The 18,652-nt window shown below is 38.6% G+C and overlaps 1 protein-coding gene across 2 annotated transcripts in view; it reads left to right on the top strand.

Moving 5' to 3' along the window:
* The window catches only part of srbd1 (S1 RNA binding domain 1), a 272,374-nt gene that overhangs the window by 101,498 nt on the left and 152,224 nt on the right, over positions 1-18,652 (top strand). For both annotated transcript variants that reach the window (XM_072580647.1, XM_072580646.1), the window contains one exon: positions 13,548-13,639. In XM_072580647.1, coding sequence (XP_072436748.1) covers positions 13,548-13,639 — 92 coding nt within the window. The remainder of the gene's footprint in view (positions 1-13,547; positions 13,640-18,652) is intronic.

The raw sequence follows: 18,652 nt of genomic DNA, 5'->3' as shown, positions 1-18,652 counted from the left end.
AAATTTCTTTTGAAGCAGCTTCTGTACACTGTCTTAGAGACAATATAAGCTTATTCTGAATCTACTTCGTTCTTTATTACAATATTACCTCAGCAGGCATAATATTTTATAGAATCCATTTAGTATATTTTGTAACTTATTCTTTCTTAATGACTGCTTGCCAAAGTCAAGGGACACAGACTGCATTTTTGCTGACTATCTCCTGTGTTAGATTGAAAATGATGGTAGCTCTGATGTCATTGCAAATCGGCATTTACACAGATGCAAGTAGTGCACACTGGGAGTATTGATTTATTTTTAATAACAAATTAAAAATCCACTGGGAGAGAACGCTGTGATTTGTGGCTGTTGGTGAATTTAATAAATGGAATAGAAGTAGATAACTACATAAAATGCAAAAGAATTCTGCTGATAGCATTAGATGAAGTAGGGTGGGCGGAGGCTTGTTTGGAGCATTAAGAATTTTGGCCGAAATTCTTCCTATGTGGCTTGTAATAAAATTGTAGCTTGCTGTGTTTACAGCAGTTCAAGACAGTTTATTTAAATGAAGATCAGTTATTTAATATATCTGAATACCACTGGAAAGGATTTTCACAGATGTAGAAATAAACTTTTTACTGACAATCATGAAATTAAAAACCATATTTGAAATTTGAAAAGTTTTAAATAGGTAAACAGCAAAATATTATTTTGTTACTTCAGTTACTATAAGGAAGGGGGGGAAGGTGGTGGGTTGGTGGTGGGGGGAGGGGGGTGGGTGGGGGCGGGAGGCCTTGGAGAAAAGTAACCTCTAATTCTTTGAAAGAAATACTTCAGTTTTGCAGAAAGCAGAGTTGAGACTTGGCCCAAGAAATCTCTTACAAAGTGTTTTTAAGTTGAAATGTTATCTGTTTCTTTCTATATGAATGCGGCATGAATTGTTGGGTATTTTCAACGCTTGCTGTTTCATTTCGGATCTTTTAGCAATCACCTTCCTTACTTTGGGGCATGCTTCAGTGCCTCCAATAGACAAAATACATATTCTGTCGTCTATTTGTGAATTGCCTCTAGCATTGTCCTTATGTTTTGCTTCACTAACTTAATGGTCCCTCGCTCCCACTTCAGAAGCAGTTTGGTGTACTGTTCTATTCTGATATGATTTACGAACTATATGTTTGTGCATTTGTGCCTCTAAGTGTCCAGAATACCACATCACTACTGTCTGTATCAGACTAACAGTGCATCAGTCTATATTATATGACATGATTTGAGAACCATGTTCAGTGAAGCTCCAGTATTCAAGTCTAAAAGTGTGATTATTTTCAATGCTGGGAACCACACTTCCTTTAATCTGTCCAGCAGATGGCAAGGTTTGTAGCAGAGTATTTACATATAAGTAAATAAGCAGATAACCTTCATTTTACCTTCTGTTTTTGCAGCTTTCAAAGAGAATTGGATTACTTGAAAAATTCAGGGGGCTGTGGGAAGGAACAGGATTCATTAAATATCTGTTTCAACAAAGTGACGTAGGCACAATGGATGAAACCCTGTACTGTAAAAATTTTATGATTCCGTTTATGACCTTGAATTTCAGATACTTGTGTTGTTACAACACACAAACGGACAACCAAATAAAATCAGCCTTTGTATCCCTGTATTTGTAACACAGTAAAATCCAAATACTCAGTGACACTCAAAATTAATCCAATGCTTCCTATCCATAATATTTATACAACAAATACCTCACTTTGTGAATAACAGACATGATGCCGAGTTTATAGTTTAAACAAAAAAAATTAACAAATCATTAATAATGCAGTAGCTTTCGCACTCACCTATTGTACTCTATGCTACTTTCTCCCCACCCCCACCCTCCTCTCATTTATCTCTCCAACCTTCAGGCACGCTGCCTGTATTCCTGATGAAGGGCTTTTGCCCGAAACGTCGATTTTACTGCTCCTCGGATGCTGCCTGACCTGCTGTGCTTTTCCAGCACCATTCTAATCTAAACTCTGGTTTCCAGCATCTGCAGTCATTGTTTTTACCTAGAGCAAAGTTAAACAACTGTTTATGGACAGGAAGTGGGAAAATGGAGTTGGAAAAACCTATTCAACCACGATTGAATGGCAGAGCAAAAACGATGGGTCAAATGGCTAATTTCTGCACTTATGGTAATCTAATTAATGTCTATGATTGGAATTCCAGTCTTCTTTGATTCTAGCATCTATAAAGACCGCCTCAGAAACGGCCATGAGACTACAGACTGTTCTGGAATACAGTTCTGCTGCTGTTCACGGTCCACAGTGCATCTTGGATGACCAGTCTTGAGTAACTAGATCTGTTCAAATTCTTTGCCAATTAGCACGATGGAGGGTATTGTCAATGTGAAGGTGAGACTTTGTCTCTACAAGGGCTGTGCGGTGGTCACTCTTACTGATACTGTCATCGAAAGCTGCACCTTCAGCCAGCAAATGGCTAAGGTTGAGGTCAAGTATGTTCTTTCCACTTGCTGCAAAGCCAGTCCCTCAGCTATGTCCTTTAGGACCTGGCCAGCTTGATCAGTAGTAGTACTGCTGGGCCATTCGTGGTGGTGGACACTGAAATCCTCACCCAGTATACATTCTGTGCCCATGCCATCCTCAGTGCTTCCTCCAAGTGTTGTTCAGCACGAAGGAGTACTAATTCATCAGCCAAGGGAGGATGGTACATAGTAATCAGCAGGTGGTTTCCTTGTCCTTATTTAAACTTGAATAAGTCTCGTGGTGTCCAGAGTAAATGTTGAGGACTCCCAGGGCAAGTCCCTCCCGACTGTATACTACTGTGCTGCCGCCTCTGCCGGATTTGTCCTGTTGGTGGGTCAGGACATATCCAGGGATGGTGATGGTGCTGGCTGGGACATTGCGAGGTATGATCCCGTGATTGTGACAATGTTAGGCTGTTGCTTGACTAGTTTGTGAGACAGCTCTCCCAATTTTGGCACTAGCCCCCAGACTTTTCACAGTCGATTGAGCTGTTATTGCTATTGTCAGTTCTGGTGTCTATGTTGATGCCAGGTAGTCCGCCCAGTTTCATTTCTTTGTTGAGACGACATAGCGATTGATACAACCAAGTAGCATATTAAACCATTTCAAAGGGCAATTGAGAGTCACCCACATTGCTGTGGATCTGTGGACTTCTCTCAGAAGGTCATGACTTTTTGGAGCTCTTTGTCACAGAGAGCTGAGGGACAGGATCCTTGTGTATATTTAAAGCTGAGATGGATTCTTGATCAGTTGGATAATCATGGATTGTGGTGAAAAGGCACAGAAGTGTTATTGATTGTTGAGTCAACTGTGATCTTCTTGAATGGCAAAGCAGGTTTGAGCAACTGAATGGCTTACTCCTGTTACTTTTCCTTGTAGTCTTTATGGTCAGACCTGTATCCTGTGTTTTCACCCATCAAAACTGACACTGCCTCTGCCCACCCTGACGATTGACCCAGACATTTTCCAGCCATTGCTGGCAAAATCTAGTGAATGGCAAATGATTGGTAGGGAATGCAGCTCACGGTGACAGTGTCAGCACTACTCTCTATTTGATTATCAGGAAACTTCCACATCGCCAGAGCTTCCATGTCCTCTTTTACCTTGCACTACCCAGACATTCCATTTCCATGCCCTTCAGCCTTGAAATTCCACCTTAATGATGTTTGGTCTAATCAATGAGCTGGGTGCCTGTCTGTCGGTACAAAGTATCCTCGTAACAGCCATTCATCATTATATGCTGGTGAACCTTGCAACGCCAGCCTGTTCTAGTTAAGCATTCTGCAAGTGGATTGGAGCGGTACATTGATGACCCTGAAAGCTTGGTAAATATCAGATCTGTGGATGAGGGCTGTGTGCAGCCAGTGCCTGTGGATTGTGTTGAAAATGCTGTTGCATGGTGGGAAATGTGGACATTCTTCACAGCCAGTGGTGAGCTGAAGGCTTCAGATACCAGCTCTGACTTTCATGTCAAAAATTCTTGGCATTTAGCTTGTCTGCGTCATGTTGTAGCAGCGGAATCTGCATATTAATAGTTACATAGGAGCAAGAGTAAGTCATACAGGCCCCCAAGCCTATTCTGCCATTCAATGAGATCATGGCTCACCTGTGGCCTAACTCCATATCCCTGCCTTGGACCCATATCCTTTTGCTTTAAAAAATTATCGATCTCAGACATAAAATTCACAACTGATTCATCATCCGCTTTCATTTGTGGATGAGGGTTCCAAACATTCAACACCCTTTGTATGTAGAAGTATTTCCCAACATTTCTTTTGAAGTGTTTGACCCTAATTTTCAGACTATGCCTCCTTGTTCTAGAATCCCCTGCAAATGGAAAAAGGTTTATCTTTTTCTAACCTGTAATTTCCTATTAATATCTTGAAAACTTTGATCAGATCACCCAGACCTGTCTAAACTCTAGAGAAAACAGGAATAATTTGTATAATTTCTCATCCTAATTTAATCAGAAGTCAAGGTAAACTATTCTTGTAAACTATTGTTATGTTTCCTCCAAGGCCAGTATATCCTTCCTAAGATCTGGTGCTTAGATCTGCTTATAGTATTTCAAGTGGGGACTAACCAGGGTCTTATTGATTTATTTATTGCCATGTCTACCAAAGTATAGTGAAAAGCTTTGTTTATGAGCACTTCAGGCAGATCATAGTAAGAAAGACATATAGATCATAGGGTGGAAAAAAAAACAAAGGCATACAGGTTACATCGCTCAGAATATGTGCTAGGCAAGATGAACATTAGCAAGATCCGCATTATTTGAAGTAAGAGAGTCCATTCATTAGTGTAATAACAACAGGGAAGAAGCTATTTCTGAGTCTGTTGATGCATGTGTACAAGCTTCTGTATCTTCTGCCTGATGGAAGAGTATTACTGGGGTGTGATGAGTCTTTGATGATGTTGGCAGTCTTTCTGTGGCAATGAGCCATGTAAATGGAGTCCATGGATAGAAGGTTGGCTTCCGTGATGATCTGGGCTGTGCACTCAACCTTCTGTAGTTTCTTATACTCCTGGGCAGAGTGGTTGCCATCCCAAGCTGTTATGCACCCAAACAGTATACTTTCAATCTGTAAAAGTTGTTACGGATTCTTATGGACGTGCCAAATTCCTGAGCCGCCTGATGAAGTAGTGTCGTCTTGACTGTGTCGTCTTAAAATGGAAAGTCCAGGATAGGTTGTTGGTTATTCTCACTTCTAGGAACTAAATGCTCTCCAGCCTCTCGACCTCAGCTCTATTGATGTAGATGGGGCGTGTACTCCTCTTTTCTTTGTAAATTAGTGATCAGTTCTTTAGTTTTGCTGACGTTTTGTATAACTGCAATATAACCTCTGCATCCTTGTGTTCAAGTCCTCTAGATTTAAAAGCCAGCATTTCATTAGCTTTCTTGAATATTTTCTGCACCTGTTTGACATTTCAAATATCTATGCACCTGAAGCTCCCCCCAAGTCTCTTTTGGGCATCTGTTGTATTTAACTTGGTGCTATTCAGAAAGTACCCTGATCTATCCTTTATCAATCCAAAATGGGTACCCTCAGACTTGCTTACTTTTCTCATGATGTACACTCCCACAGTCTGACTTAGCCTCTTATCCACTGACATCTGTGGAATTCTGACGAAATAAGAATGCTTTTCTAGAGAAGGGAATACTTGTGATAAAATGTGCTAAGACTACAGCTGTTTGTGTCTGAAAAAGCATATTGTTGACTATACCCAAGGCAACTAGATTGAAAGAGTCACTATGAAGGATATTTTTGGCCATCAATCTTGTAGTTCTGTAAACTGCACGTTTGTTTTGAAGCTGAATACATGAACCTGACAAAAAATAATACAGAGTTAAGACTGCTTTAAATAGATGGACAACATGCAATAAAACAAACTAACTTAGAAATTACTGAGTTTTGAAAATTTTAGAAGTTTCTTTTTGAAAGTCCTAGGCTGAAATATTCAGCAGAACTTTTCCTGCTTTACTCTGCTGCCCATATCTTGTCTTGCATCTCTGTAGTCATTGACCTATGTCTGCTCTCAGTCAAGCAACATCTAGACTTTAACATTTTCAAATCCTTCTTTGGTCTGGCTTTTCATCTTTGTACTCGCATTCAACTCAGAACTCTGAGATACCTGCACTCGTCTAATTTACACTCCTACACTAACACATGTCTGACAGCAGTTGCCGCCTTAAGTATGGTTTGTGGCATACCCGTCTATCCCCGCCTGTCATTAATTTTTCTTTGGACTTAACTCCCTCCACAAGTTGAAGTGTTTGACATTAGGTAGTTAATGGCCTGCTGAGTGTGAAATGACTGCAAGGCAACTAGGATCTTGGTATGATTTGGAGATGCCGGTGTTGGACTGGGGTGTACAAAGTTAAAAATCACACAACACCAGGTTATAGTCTAACAGGTTTAATTGGAAGCACACTAGCTTTTGGAGTGACGCTCCTTCATCAGGTGATTATGGAGAGCTCTATTGTAACACGGTATTTAGCAAAAAATTGCAATGTGATGTAACTGAAATTATACATTTAAAAATTGATTGTCTGTTAAGCCTTTCATCTGTTAGAATACAGAGATAGTTTTCACTTCTTTCATGTGTAAATCACAAAACCCTTTTTTTTAAAAAGTTGCATTCTTGGGTTAGCTGTTAACAATGGTGATAGCTAGACAATATGTTGAAGGTGTTAGCCCCCTGTGTTCTCTGTCTATGACATAATGTTGATAGGTTGGACCAGGATCTTGGTAGGTGGACTCCATACTGACACTTCTTAATTCGGGGAGTTCAGGGAATACAATAACCCTCAAAATTCAGTCCTTTGGGTCGAATGACATTTATTCTAATGAAGCGAGTATAACTTGAGGCTGAAATATGTTATTTGTTATCTTTTTATATACCAAGAATCTCAATTAAATTTGCCATGATTGAAGTCTTCTCATTATTATTTCCACAACTTTGAATTGAATGGTCTGATGTCAGTTACGGAAACTGACATCATAATATTTATTCATCAAAACTCTAAGTTCAGGTGTTAATAGAATTCAGATAAAACCGCATCTGAGTTTTATTTACTAAATCCTTTTGTAGATTGAAGTTTTAGTGCTGTCTCCATTTTACTTTTTCATTCTGAGCTGCACTTGATGGTGAAATTCTTGTCCATGTGTCAAAAAAGTGTCATCAACCCTACCCCAGGACCTGAGTGTGTTACCTGGGCAGGGCATCATTGTAGTTTCAAAATCAAGATCCTATGTGCTTGCTCAAGCAAATGTCAGTGGAACTTTCCTTGTTAAATAGAACAAATTCAATTTTTACAGTGAAGATCATTGAAAATCAGTTCAGAAATTCAAAGTGATAGATATTCTCTTATTCTCGTTAATTGTTAAATTCCAACACTGTCCAACATAATTTTGTGCAGTTTTAGAACAGTTGTGCAGTTTAAATGTTGGATTATGTTACTCAGAGATAATTAACAAAAAAAATGTGTTGCCAACTCCAAGTTGGCCACCACTACCTGTGTAAGCATTGATGACGCTAGTGACATTGGAGCACTGAGACAGAGACTTCTTCACTAGGGCGTGTTGGATGCCCTCCACTTTCCTATACATGGTGAGCATTGCCCTGGAACTCCTGCAATTGAGATTGGTCACCTTAAGTCTAGGTTCTACTTATTGATCAGCTCAAACGTCCTTGTCATTGCGAAGAAATTTCAAGCATTTCATTGAAATAGGGTCCAACTTCTCCATAGAAACACACTGATGGTTGACATCAGCCATTGTTGTGCTTAGTCTGTGGGCCCAGATCAACCCTGAACGGGTGACTGCAAAGCTATATCTGCATTTGTATGGTCACTGGTAATGAATGCAGCCAAAAATAATATTAGAAAAAGGGGAACAGAAAGCATTTTCAACCTCTTACTTTATTAAGTATCTAAAACTAGCTCTGATAGATTGTGTACCTTCTGTCACTTGAATGATCATACTTTTGGAGTTTTGGTTTCATCAGAGGTTTCATTTTAATCAAATACCTTGATTAATACCAAATTAATAAACTACCAAGTTCAAAGCTTTATATGCTTATCCCAATTCATGTTCAAAAATCTTGAAAGTTTAAAATATATTATTTTGGGACCTTAGTCCCCCTTTTGCTTTCTCTTCCCCTTCCCTCCCAAACTGTGTTCTGCGAACTCAAACTGTAGTCTGAACAATAATTAAGAATTGTCTGATTTTCATACTATTTCATTGGATTTAACAATTTGGTAATGTGAGACAGCCAGAATAAAGTGAGATTATGCAGTTTGTGTGTGTTCCTGTGCTTCACTTCTTCACTAACACAGCTTCGCTAACTGTAATTGCTTGTCAAGAAAAATTGAGAAAGATTTTAGTGACAGTATTGGATTAAATCTCAAAGTATTATGTTTTAAATTTAAAAGAATTTCAACTTGCAATTTCAATTTAGTTCTATCTGGAGTCAGAAATGAAAAGGAATAATAAAGTGGTTTCAAGTCCTCATAGAGCGCTCACTTCACTATAAGAAAGGTGTTTTGATTTTTGTGCATTTCTAATATATATTTACTAAGTTAAAAGTCAAAATTCAAGTGACCTTTCAGAAACAAGTAATAGATTTTTTTTTTGGAGAGTTCTAGCCATTACTGAGCATCATTAGCTGACAGCCCAGCCATTCTAGTTTCCTTCTACTTGAATTATAGTTTTAGCTATTTTTAATAAATTCAAATTACCTACTTTTAAATATTTACAAATGGTTGAGTGAAGTATACTAAGCTGTGGGGAACATTAAGAACCTCTTCGGTAATTGCTGCAAGTGGGTGTTTGAAAACAGATATCATTAACTCGTTCAACATAACATAAGAGTTGTGGTGTTTGTGTTTGGGAGGTTTCAGGTGTGACTGGATTTGTCATCAGAGTTGAGAAATAACTACTGCATGATTATGAGCAAGTGCATTGTGTCATAGGAATTCTGTCATCACCTCCAGTTAGGAATCAGGAAGCATCTGTTTTTCATTGCAATTTGCCAAATGATTTTTTTTCTCTTCAAATGAGTTTTCAGATTTTAGCATCAGACTCTTTTCAGCAACCAGAACTTGCAAACTGCCGTCCAGGTGACTTTTATGCCCTGCTGGCAAAGGTAATAGGTGTTTGCTCAGTCCAAATTGCGAGTCTTTTTTCAAAAGTTCTGTTAATGATACAAATGCTTCTTTATGGATAAAATACCAACGTGAAAGTTATAACATAAGGTGTACAGTAGTCATAGAGATGTACAGCATGGAAACAGACCCTTCGGTCCAACCCGTCTATGACGACCAGAATATCCCAACCCAATCTAGTCCCACCTGCCAGCACCCGGCTCATATCCCTCCAAACCCTTCCTATTCATATACCCATCCAAATGCCTCTTAAATGTTGCAATTGTATCAGCCTCCACCACTTCCTCTGGCACCTCATTCCATACATGTACCACCCTTTGTGTGAAAATGTTGCCCTTTAGGTCTCTTTTATATCATTCCCCTCTCACCCCAAACCTATGCCCTCTAGTTCTGGACTCCTCGACCCCAGAGAAAAGACTTTGTCAATTTACCCTATCCATGCCCCTCATAATTTTATAAACCCATATAAGGTCACCCCTTAGCCTCTGACACTCCAGGGAAAACAGTCCCAGCCTGTTCAGCCTCTCCCTCTAGCTCAACTCCTCCAACCTTGGCAACATCCTTGTAAATTTTTTCTGAAACCTTTCAAGTTTGGCAACATCTTTCCGATAGGAAGGAGACTAGAATTGCATGCAATATTCCAACAGTGGCCTAATCAATGTCCTGTACAGCCGCAACATGACCTCTTAACGCCTGCACTCAATACTCTGACCAATAAAGGAAAGCATACCAAACGCCGCCTTCACTATCCTATCTACCTGCGACTCCACTTTCAAGGAGCTATGAACCTGCACTCCAAGGTCTCATTGTTCAGCAACCCTCCCTAGGACCTTACCATTAAGTGTATAAGTCCTTCTAAGATTTGCTTTCCCAAAATGCAGCACCTCACATTCATCTGAATTAAATTCCATCTGCCACTTCTCAGCCCATTGGCCCATCTGATCCAGATCCTGTTGTAATCTGAGGTAAACCTCTTCACTGTCCACTACACCTCCAATTTTGGTGTCATCTGCAAACTTACTAACTGTACCTCTTATGCTCGCATCCAAATCATTTATGTAAATGACAAAAAGTAGAGGACCCAGCACCAATCCTTGTGGCACTCCACTGGTCACATGCCTCCAGTCTGAAAAACATCCCTCTACCACCATCCTCTGTCTTCTAACCTTTGAGCCAGTTCTGTATCCAAATGGCTAGTTCTCCCTGTATTCCATGAGATCTAAACTTGCTAATCAGTCTCCCATGGGGAACCTTGTCGAATGCCTTACTGAAGTCCATATAGATCACATCTACTGCTCTGCCCTCATTAATCCTCTTTGTTACTTCTTCAAAAAATTCAACCAAGTTTGTGAGGCATGGTTTCCCACCCACAAAGCCATGTTGACTATCCCTAATCAAACTTGTCTTTCCAAATACATGTACGTCCTGTCCCTCAGGATTCCCTCCAACAACTTGCCCACTACCGAGGTCAGGCTCACCGGTCTACAATTCCCTGGTTTGTCTTTACTGCCCTTCTTAAACAGTGGCACCACGTTTGCCAACCTCTTGTCTTCCGGCACCTCACCTGTGACTATCGATGATACAGATATCTCAGCAAGAGGCCCAGCAATCACTTCCCTAGCTTCCCACAGAGTTCGAGAGTACACCTGATCAGGTCCTGGGGATTTATCCACCTTTACCTGTTCAAGGCATCCAGCACTTCCTCCTCTGTAATATGGACATTTTTCAAGATGTCACCATCTATTTCCCTATAGTCTACATCTTCCATATCCTTTCCACAGTAAATACTGATGCAAAATATTCATTTAGTATCTTCCCCATTTTCTGTGGCTCCACACAAAGGCCGCCTAACTGAACTTGAGGGGCCCTATTCTCTCCCTAGTTACCCTTTTGTCCTTAATATATTTGTAAAAACCCTTTGGATTCTCCTTAATTCTATTTGCCAAAGCTATCTCATGTCCCCTTTTTGCCCTCCTGATTTCCCTCTTAAGTATACTCCTACTTCCTTTATACTCTTCTAAGGATTCACTCGATCTATCCTGTCTATATCTGACATAGTCCTCCTTCTTTTTCTTAACCAAACCCTCAATTTCTTTAGTCATCCAGCATTCCCTATAACTACCAGACTTTCCTTTCACCCTGACAGGAATATACTTTCTCTGGATTCTTGTTATCTCATTTCTGAAGGTTTCCCATTTTCCAGCCGTCCCTTTGCCTGCAAACACCTGCGCCCAATCAGCTTTTGAAAGTTTTTGCCTAATCCCGTCAAAATTGGCCTTTCTTCAATTTACAGCTTCAACTTTTAGATCTGGTCTATTCTTTTCCATCACTATTTTAAAACGAATAGAATTATGGTCGCTCGCCCCAAAGTACTCCCCCACTGATACCTCAGTCACCTGCCCTGCCTTATTTCCCAAGAGATGGTCAAGTTTTGCACCTTCTCTAGTAGGTACATCCACATACTGAATCAGAAAATTGTCTTGTATGCACTTAAGAAATTCCTCTCCATCTAAACCTTTAACACTATGGCAGTCCCAGTCGATGTTTGGAAAGTTAAAATCCTCTACCATAACTATCCTATTATTCTTACAGATCGCTGAGATCTCCTTACAAGTTTGTTTCTCAGAATACATTCCCCCTTTCAGCTTTAGGCCTTTGCCCGGTGCGACTCCATAGATAGCTTCAAGATTCAGCTGCTGTCATAAGTGGTCTGAATGTCTGTCTGTCTGTCTTTTGTATGAGTTGATTCTGGTTGCTGTATCTTTGCTATGAAATAGTGGACCCAGGGATATAGCCATAACATCCTTGTCGAGAAGAAACTTGTGTTTTTCATATTCAGTCTCTCTGACAGAGTTATCGCTTAATGAGGCTTCATGAGAATTATTTAGCTGATTCATTTCACATCAGTCATTTGTGTAGCGGAATGGATATTGAATTTATATTCACTTGGCTCAATTATAAGATATAAGCAGGAGTGGCCCATTTCAATAATTTGAACCTGGGCATGACGGTGGTAAATTGTGATTAGAGTGCCATTGCCCCGTTTTATTCTCCTGGATTCTGTTTTCCAACGTGTGAAAAAGGTTCATTACTATAGTATGGGATAAGATGTGCTGACATCTCTGAGAAATAACATAAACATAAAGGACAGGAGCATTGGGAAGTCTTACTGTGAAATATATTTTTATCAATAATTTAATCAAAGTATTGTTTCTGAACATGAAACTGAAAACTGTCAGAATTGATGTTACTGTATTATAGCTTGTTATTAAAAAATCTTTATTTTTAGAGTTATTAGGATATTTTTCCAATTATTTCACTATTCATCACTGCTTACAATGGAAAGCTTAAAAAAACACAATGAATCTAAACTCAGTTATAATTGCCCAGAACTAGGTGACTACAAATTGGAATAACTTTCTAGATGATTCAAATTAGCCAGATTACTGGCACTGAGGTGGATTGGGACACAAATGGCCTCCAGGTGGCAACAATGTTACAGTGATAAAACATGGCTTTCCTTTCTAGTAAACAATTTCTCAGTTTTGCAAGCTTTGTGTTTAAAAGTTAATTGAAGAGTTAATATAAATATTGCTTTCCTTCGTCATCCAGTATTTACCCAAAGGACCAGCAGAATATTTTAAGATGGTTTCTTTTGGAATTAGATCTGAAGATGGATATATTCAAAGCATTTTTTCATGTTTTGTTTTGTTACAAAGGGCTTAGTGCTATTCAAAATGTTAGATTTGTGGTGAAATAGATAATAACATTTTTAAAGGTTTTTTTACCTTTGTATTACCTCAAGTTATTTGCCTGTTTACAGTGAGTCTTCTTTTAAAATATTAGTGTGATCCATTCACTGACGCACAAAGATAGACAGTAATTTATTGCAACAACTTCAGGACACTTCTCCAATATGCCTTGTGCCTTCCTGAAGTTGCTGATTCATGATGGATATCCCTTTTGGTCAACATGTGCAAGGCCCTGCCTGACCCATCCAGCACACTACATGACTACCTACTGCATTTATCCACTGAAGTAGCGCCACCTCTGTGGAGTATGTAAGTTGGCTGTCAACTGGCCCCTGATCAAGGCACACAAATAATTCTTCAATAATTGCAGAGCAAGGAGAAAGTAGACATCACTAATTAATAGTTAATAACTGTTCTAAACTGAACATTAAAGTGATATCTTGTGTAATTCTCCTGCCACTTGATTTGGTAGTATCACAGTACCCCAAAATAGGTGTGTGCATAATAGCACCACTCTGAGTTAGTAAGAGTGAATAACACTATTTTGTTCCTAGCTGTCAATCATTTGGTAGTTTAAAACATTAAATTATCCAATTTACTTCTTAACATGTTTTTTGAACTTCATAGTATTACCAATGAAGCTGGAGCGTCCATATACAGCGTCAGTCCAGAGGCTGCTAAAGAGATGCCAGACCTGGATCCCAATATCAGAAGTGCAGGTAAGCTAAATTCCAATATATTTTTATAATATGAGTAGAAATGTGCATTTAGATCAAAGCATAACATCATAAATAGGAACGAGAGTATGTCATTCAGCCTTTCAATTTAATAGTTGGATGTTTAGATTGCAGAATGTTTTTTCATGATCATTCATGTACCATTGCTGAGTTATAGAAATCAAGAGTTTTAGCAAAGTGAAAATTCACACAAAACCAGGTAATAGTCCAACAGGTTTAATTGGAAGTGCAAGCTTTCGCAGCACAGCTCCTTTGCCAGGTAGCAAAGCTTATAGCAAACCAATGGAAGAGTCTTTGTTATTCATGATTCGTAAGTTGCTCGCAAAATTACCTGTTCAGAAATTGGACAGAATTTCAAAAGCATCTTGGTCCTGAGAGCAGGTGTCCTGTTTGAATCCCATTCCAAGTTGATACATTCTCTCAGCAGGAGTGATTGCACAGTGAGCAAGAACAGAAAACCATGCATAACAAGGCATGGTGTGTGGGGTTTGCGGAAGAACAGCACTTTACTTTCTACTTGAGAACTCTACAGTCTTCTGGACTCAATATTGAGTTCAACAGTTTTAGGGCTTGAGGCACTTTCTCCTATGTCCAGGCCTTGTTATTGCATGGTCTGCTATTACACACTATCCATTGTTAGCCACTAATAATCCCCAATGCCAGCCATTCCTCCTCCTTGGCTAATCGTTATCTCTCTCTGGGTTGCAATTCTACTTTTTGTATTGTCCTTTTTGTGCACCCCCCCCCCCCCCCCCAAAATCATCTGCCGACCATCACTTCTAAGGAAGGATCACTTGATCCAAAACATTAACTCTGGCTTCTGTCCCCAAATACTGCCAGACCTGCTGAGCTTTTCCAGAAATTTCTGTTTTTGTTTCCAATTTCCAGCATCCACAGCTCTTTCGATTTTTAATATTATTTGACATATTGGTATAATGGAATTTTAGGAGAAAGTGAGGACTGCAAATGTTGGTGATTAGAGTTGAGTGCAGTGCTGGAAAAGCACAGCAAGTAGGGCAGCATCTGAGGAGCAGGAGAATTGACATTTCGGGCATAAGCCCTTCATCAGGAACCTGATTCTCCTGCTCCACGAATACTGCCTGACCTGCTGTGCTTTTCCAGCACTACACTCTCAATAATGGAATTTTACTTTGGTTTATGAAATTTCATATTATGCAGTGTTCTAAAATAGATTGTGAAATATTTAGGTTTTGCTGTAAGTTACTTCCAAAAAGTTTACTAGTTCGCCTCTCAAACAGTAAATATATTTTTAAAACATAAGTGTGCAGCTGCTTTTCCCCTTGAATTTTTGGATTATCATACTCCCAGAAATGAATGTGATGCAATCATAAATTGAGACATTGACATGTAGTGCCTAAAAATAGAGACTTTGCTGAACGACAGCTAGGTCTATCGTAGACACTGCTGCTCAAAGGAGCACCCCCCACCCCCACAAGATAAGGGTAGCATGGAGCAAAAGGTCACATAGCGTAGTATTGTCAACTCCCATCTGCCTGTCGTTTCTCCACAGGCCAAAATGCATTGGATTAATTTACACTTAAACTAAAGCAAGCTGCTTACACTTTGCTTTGTGAAATGCCTTCTGGCTTGCCTTGTTGTGAGATTGAAGCTGTAATATCAGTGAGGTCAAAACCTCGAGGATTTGTCATAAAAATAGGTGTACAGTCACAGCTGTCATCGCACCTAGTGGAACAAAGTAATGCACTGTGGAAAAAAAATTATTCTGACTATTTCTTCAGGAGATAAGAGAATTTAAAGATTAGGTGTGTTAGAACTTTTGTTGTAACGTCAACTTTAGCTAGTGTCTATTTTAACCTTCTTAAATCTAAAATACCAACTCTTGCCTTTGGCTATGTAAAAGAAAAGGTCAGTTTTTTTTAAAAAAGGCAATTATTCAGTGCAAATATTTTTCCCTGTTAACAATTATATAATTCACTATTATCATTTAGGCAATGTATATTTATTGATCTCAGTAAAGTGCTGTTTGTCTTATTTGTTCTACCTCCTCTTTTTGAGTAGATTTTTAGAACAATTTCCATTGGTTTTATGTTGCATATTAAAAGTGCAATTTTGGGAGAAGATACGCTTTTATAGAAGTTTCTAGTCCTGTTTCATGTGCAAAACTTCAGTTGTTATATTTAATAATCCATAAAAATCTTACAGTATATTGACATGAATAAGTATCTTTATGAAGACAGCCACAAATGAAGACATTATGTTTGGTCAATATAGCTTCTATATTTCAGGGCTCCAAATACTGTATTATAATACTGATTGTATTACATACTTTGTGTATCTTGAACTTAGTGTGATTATGGTTACATTTCATTTTTGAAATTTGAACCTGAATGTTGCTTCTGCTACCGTCTGCATCTCACTAAAACAGTGCATATAGTATGGACCGATATCATATGTAAAACGACATGGTTCATGGTGTAACATATAGGCCAGTGCTAGTAGGTTTCCCATGTCACACAAGTGGCAGAGCTAGCTATTTTTAATGTAGTGAGCAGTGAACCTATGTGAGATATTTAGAGTATTTGATCACTTTTTAATGCGCGACTGTAGTCATGTCACAAAAAAGATGTTTTGTGTTGAAATTGGCTAAGGCTCAGGAAATCCCAGAATTTTCTTCTCATAATGGCATTGAAACACCTTCATAATTGCATGTTGTAAAACTCTTTTCTCAGAGGAAAAAAAACTTATAGACCAGCATCTTGTTTGCAGTTGTTTTTGGTTCTCATTGCACTAGTAGCAGTATTTGTGTTTCAAGCTAGATGAGAAGTTTTGTGTAGTCTATTATCTAAATGGTGAGAGATTGCAGAGTTCGGAGATCAGAGGGATCTGGCTATCACTGTTCATGCATCCCAAAAGGTTAGTAGGCACACGCTAATAGAATATTCTCATTTTTCGTAATGTGGATAGATGCGAAAGTAGGAATTTTGACTGTTGTGGATCCTCAGTTTTAATTGCTCCACCATTGGTGACCATGACTTCGGAGTTATGGAACTTCCTTCCTAAACTTCTATGCAGCTCTATTTTGCTTTCTTCTTCTGACAGGCAATTTTGAACAAGGTTTTGGTGATTTTCCTTAATAACTCCTTATGTTCTTCAGTATTTTTTGTTTCATAATGTCCCTGAAATGTCTTTATGCATTTTGTTACTATAAACATGTCATATTAATAAGCATTGTTGTTTTTGTTGTTGTTTATGTGTGTGTGCTATGCCATTAGTGTTATTTTCCACATAATCTATTCCTGTTACTTTGAGACCAATTCACCTTAGTCTGTTGTACGAATTGGTTTGGGTTGTGGAGGGGCTGAGGAGTAGTCATGGGGGTAACATGGGATGTTGGAGAAATACAACTGTTTAATGCAACTTTTTAACTTTTACTTTCTTTTAGTAGTTTAAGTTTCTTTTTTAAGTGGGCTGTTTAAAAACTTAGTAGATTTATTCAGAGGAAAAGGTTGTTGAATGAATAGATTTTATCAGAGTTAACAACCAAATGTTGCTCAAGTAATTATGAACTTATTAATTGCCTTTAGGTTACAATGGATAAGAACTGGTGCTAATGTAAAATCTTATGTAAATTACTGAAGGCTTGCTAATGAGTACTCAAAACTAAAAATTTCGAACTAAGAAAAAGACCAGTTTGTTTTCCGAATTAGCACTATGTACAGGATTTAACTAAATCATTTTCTTGAGCACTTGGATTTGAGAACTGAAATACTGTAATGAGTTAGTTTTTATCAAGAATCTTTTGTGGATCATATAGAAAGAAGTTTTATGCATTTTTAAAAATTTTGCGAAGTAAAGCTGGGATGTTAAACATATGGCCCAATAAATATTGCAGAACAGTTGGAAGTTCACTGATCCAGAAATGCATATTTTGTGCTTATAAAGCATTTCAGTTTTCAGAATTTTTGTAATGAAAGAGGAGCAGATTCAAAAACATGTCCTAATTAGAGAATTTTCATTTATATTTTCTTTAAACCCCAAGTAAGTACTAATACAGTACACAATTTAGGTTAAAATAATTAATTCCTGGTGCTTCCATTTTGTTGTTGTATTTTCAACCTCCCACAAACTCCCCATTTCTATCCCATGCTAGTATTTTTAGGGTGTTGGTTTAGCTCAGTTGGTTGGATGGCTGGTTTGCAATACCGACATGAAGCAAATAGTGTGGGTTCAATTTCCACACTCGCTGAGGTTACCATAGGATTTTCCTTCTCAACCTTTGCTGAAGTGTGGTGACCCTCAGGCTAAATCACCATGAGAAAGCATCACCATGTTCTAATGAGAAAGCATCCGTATTTGTCCAGTAGGCCTATGGCGTCTTCTACCATGCTATTCACTTACCTTATTTCTAGCTGTGACCGCCTGGTAGGAATGAAAAACTACACCTACTTTACATACGTCGTGTTTTTGTTTGCTACGTGGTATCATTGATTCTACTTGCACTGGGACCTGACTGCTATGTTTTGCTTGAATTCGGGTGTTCAGAAATGTATTATAGACCCAAGGCTTCAGCTACAATTCAGGCTGGCTGGCATTCACCTCTGCGGTTCTTTCAAAGAGAAGAACCAATCCCTCGGGATAGAAAGTTGTCCTGGGCTGCACTTTGCCATGGGACATTTAGCTGCATTTAGCTGCACCTCCATGTTGACTGCCTGTTATAAGCGAAGCCTAATGTGTTGCCTGTTCTTTTGAGCTACTTTTCAATGAATGTATACACCTTCAGGTCAAAGATCCAGGAGAAAATGAGAGCAACATTTAGATTCTTCAATTTTAAATAAAACAGTGAGGGGTGTTCTGAAAGTATCCAAGATAGTAAATGCAAAGGACAAAAGAAAATCCAAGAAATTTACTTAATTTGTGACAATGATGAGGAATTAAGCTTTCAAACTTGAATATATAATGTAGGGCACAATTTTTTTTCTATGAGGAGTGTTTATTACATAGAATGATCTTCAA

The sequence above is a fragment of the Chiloscyllium punctatum genome, chromosome 11, assembly GCF_047496795.1.
Source record: "Chiloscyllium punctatum isolate Juve2018m chromosome 11, sChiPun1.3, whole genome shotgun sequence".
Classification (NCBI taxonomy): domain Eukaryota; kingdom Metazoa; phylum Chordata; class Chondrichthyes; order Orectolobiformes; family Hemiscylliidae; genus Chiloscyllium; species Chiloscyllium punctatum.
Note: the sequence above shows the minus strand (reverse complement) of the source record. Positions and strands in the feature narration are given on the sequence as shown.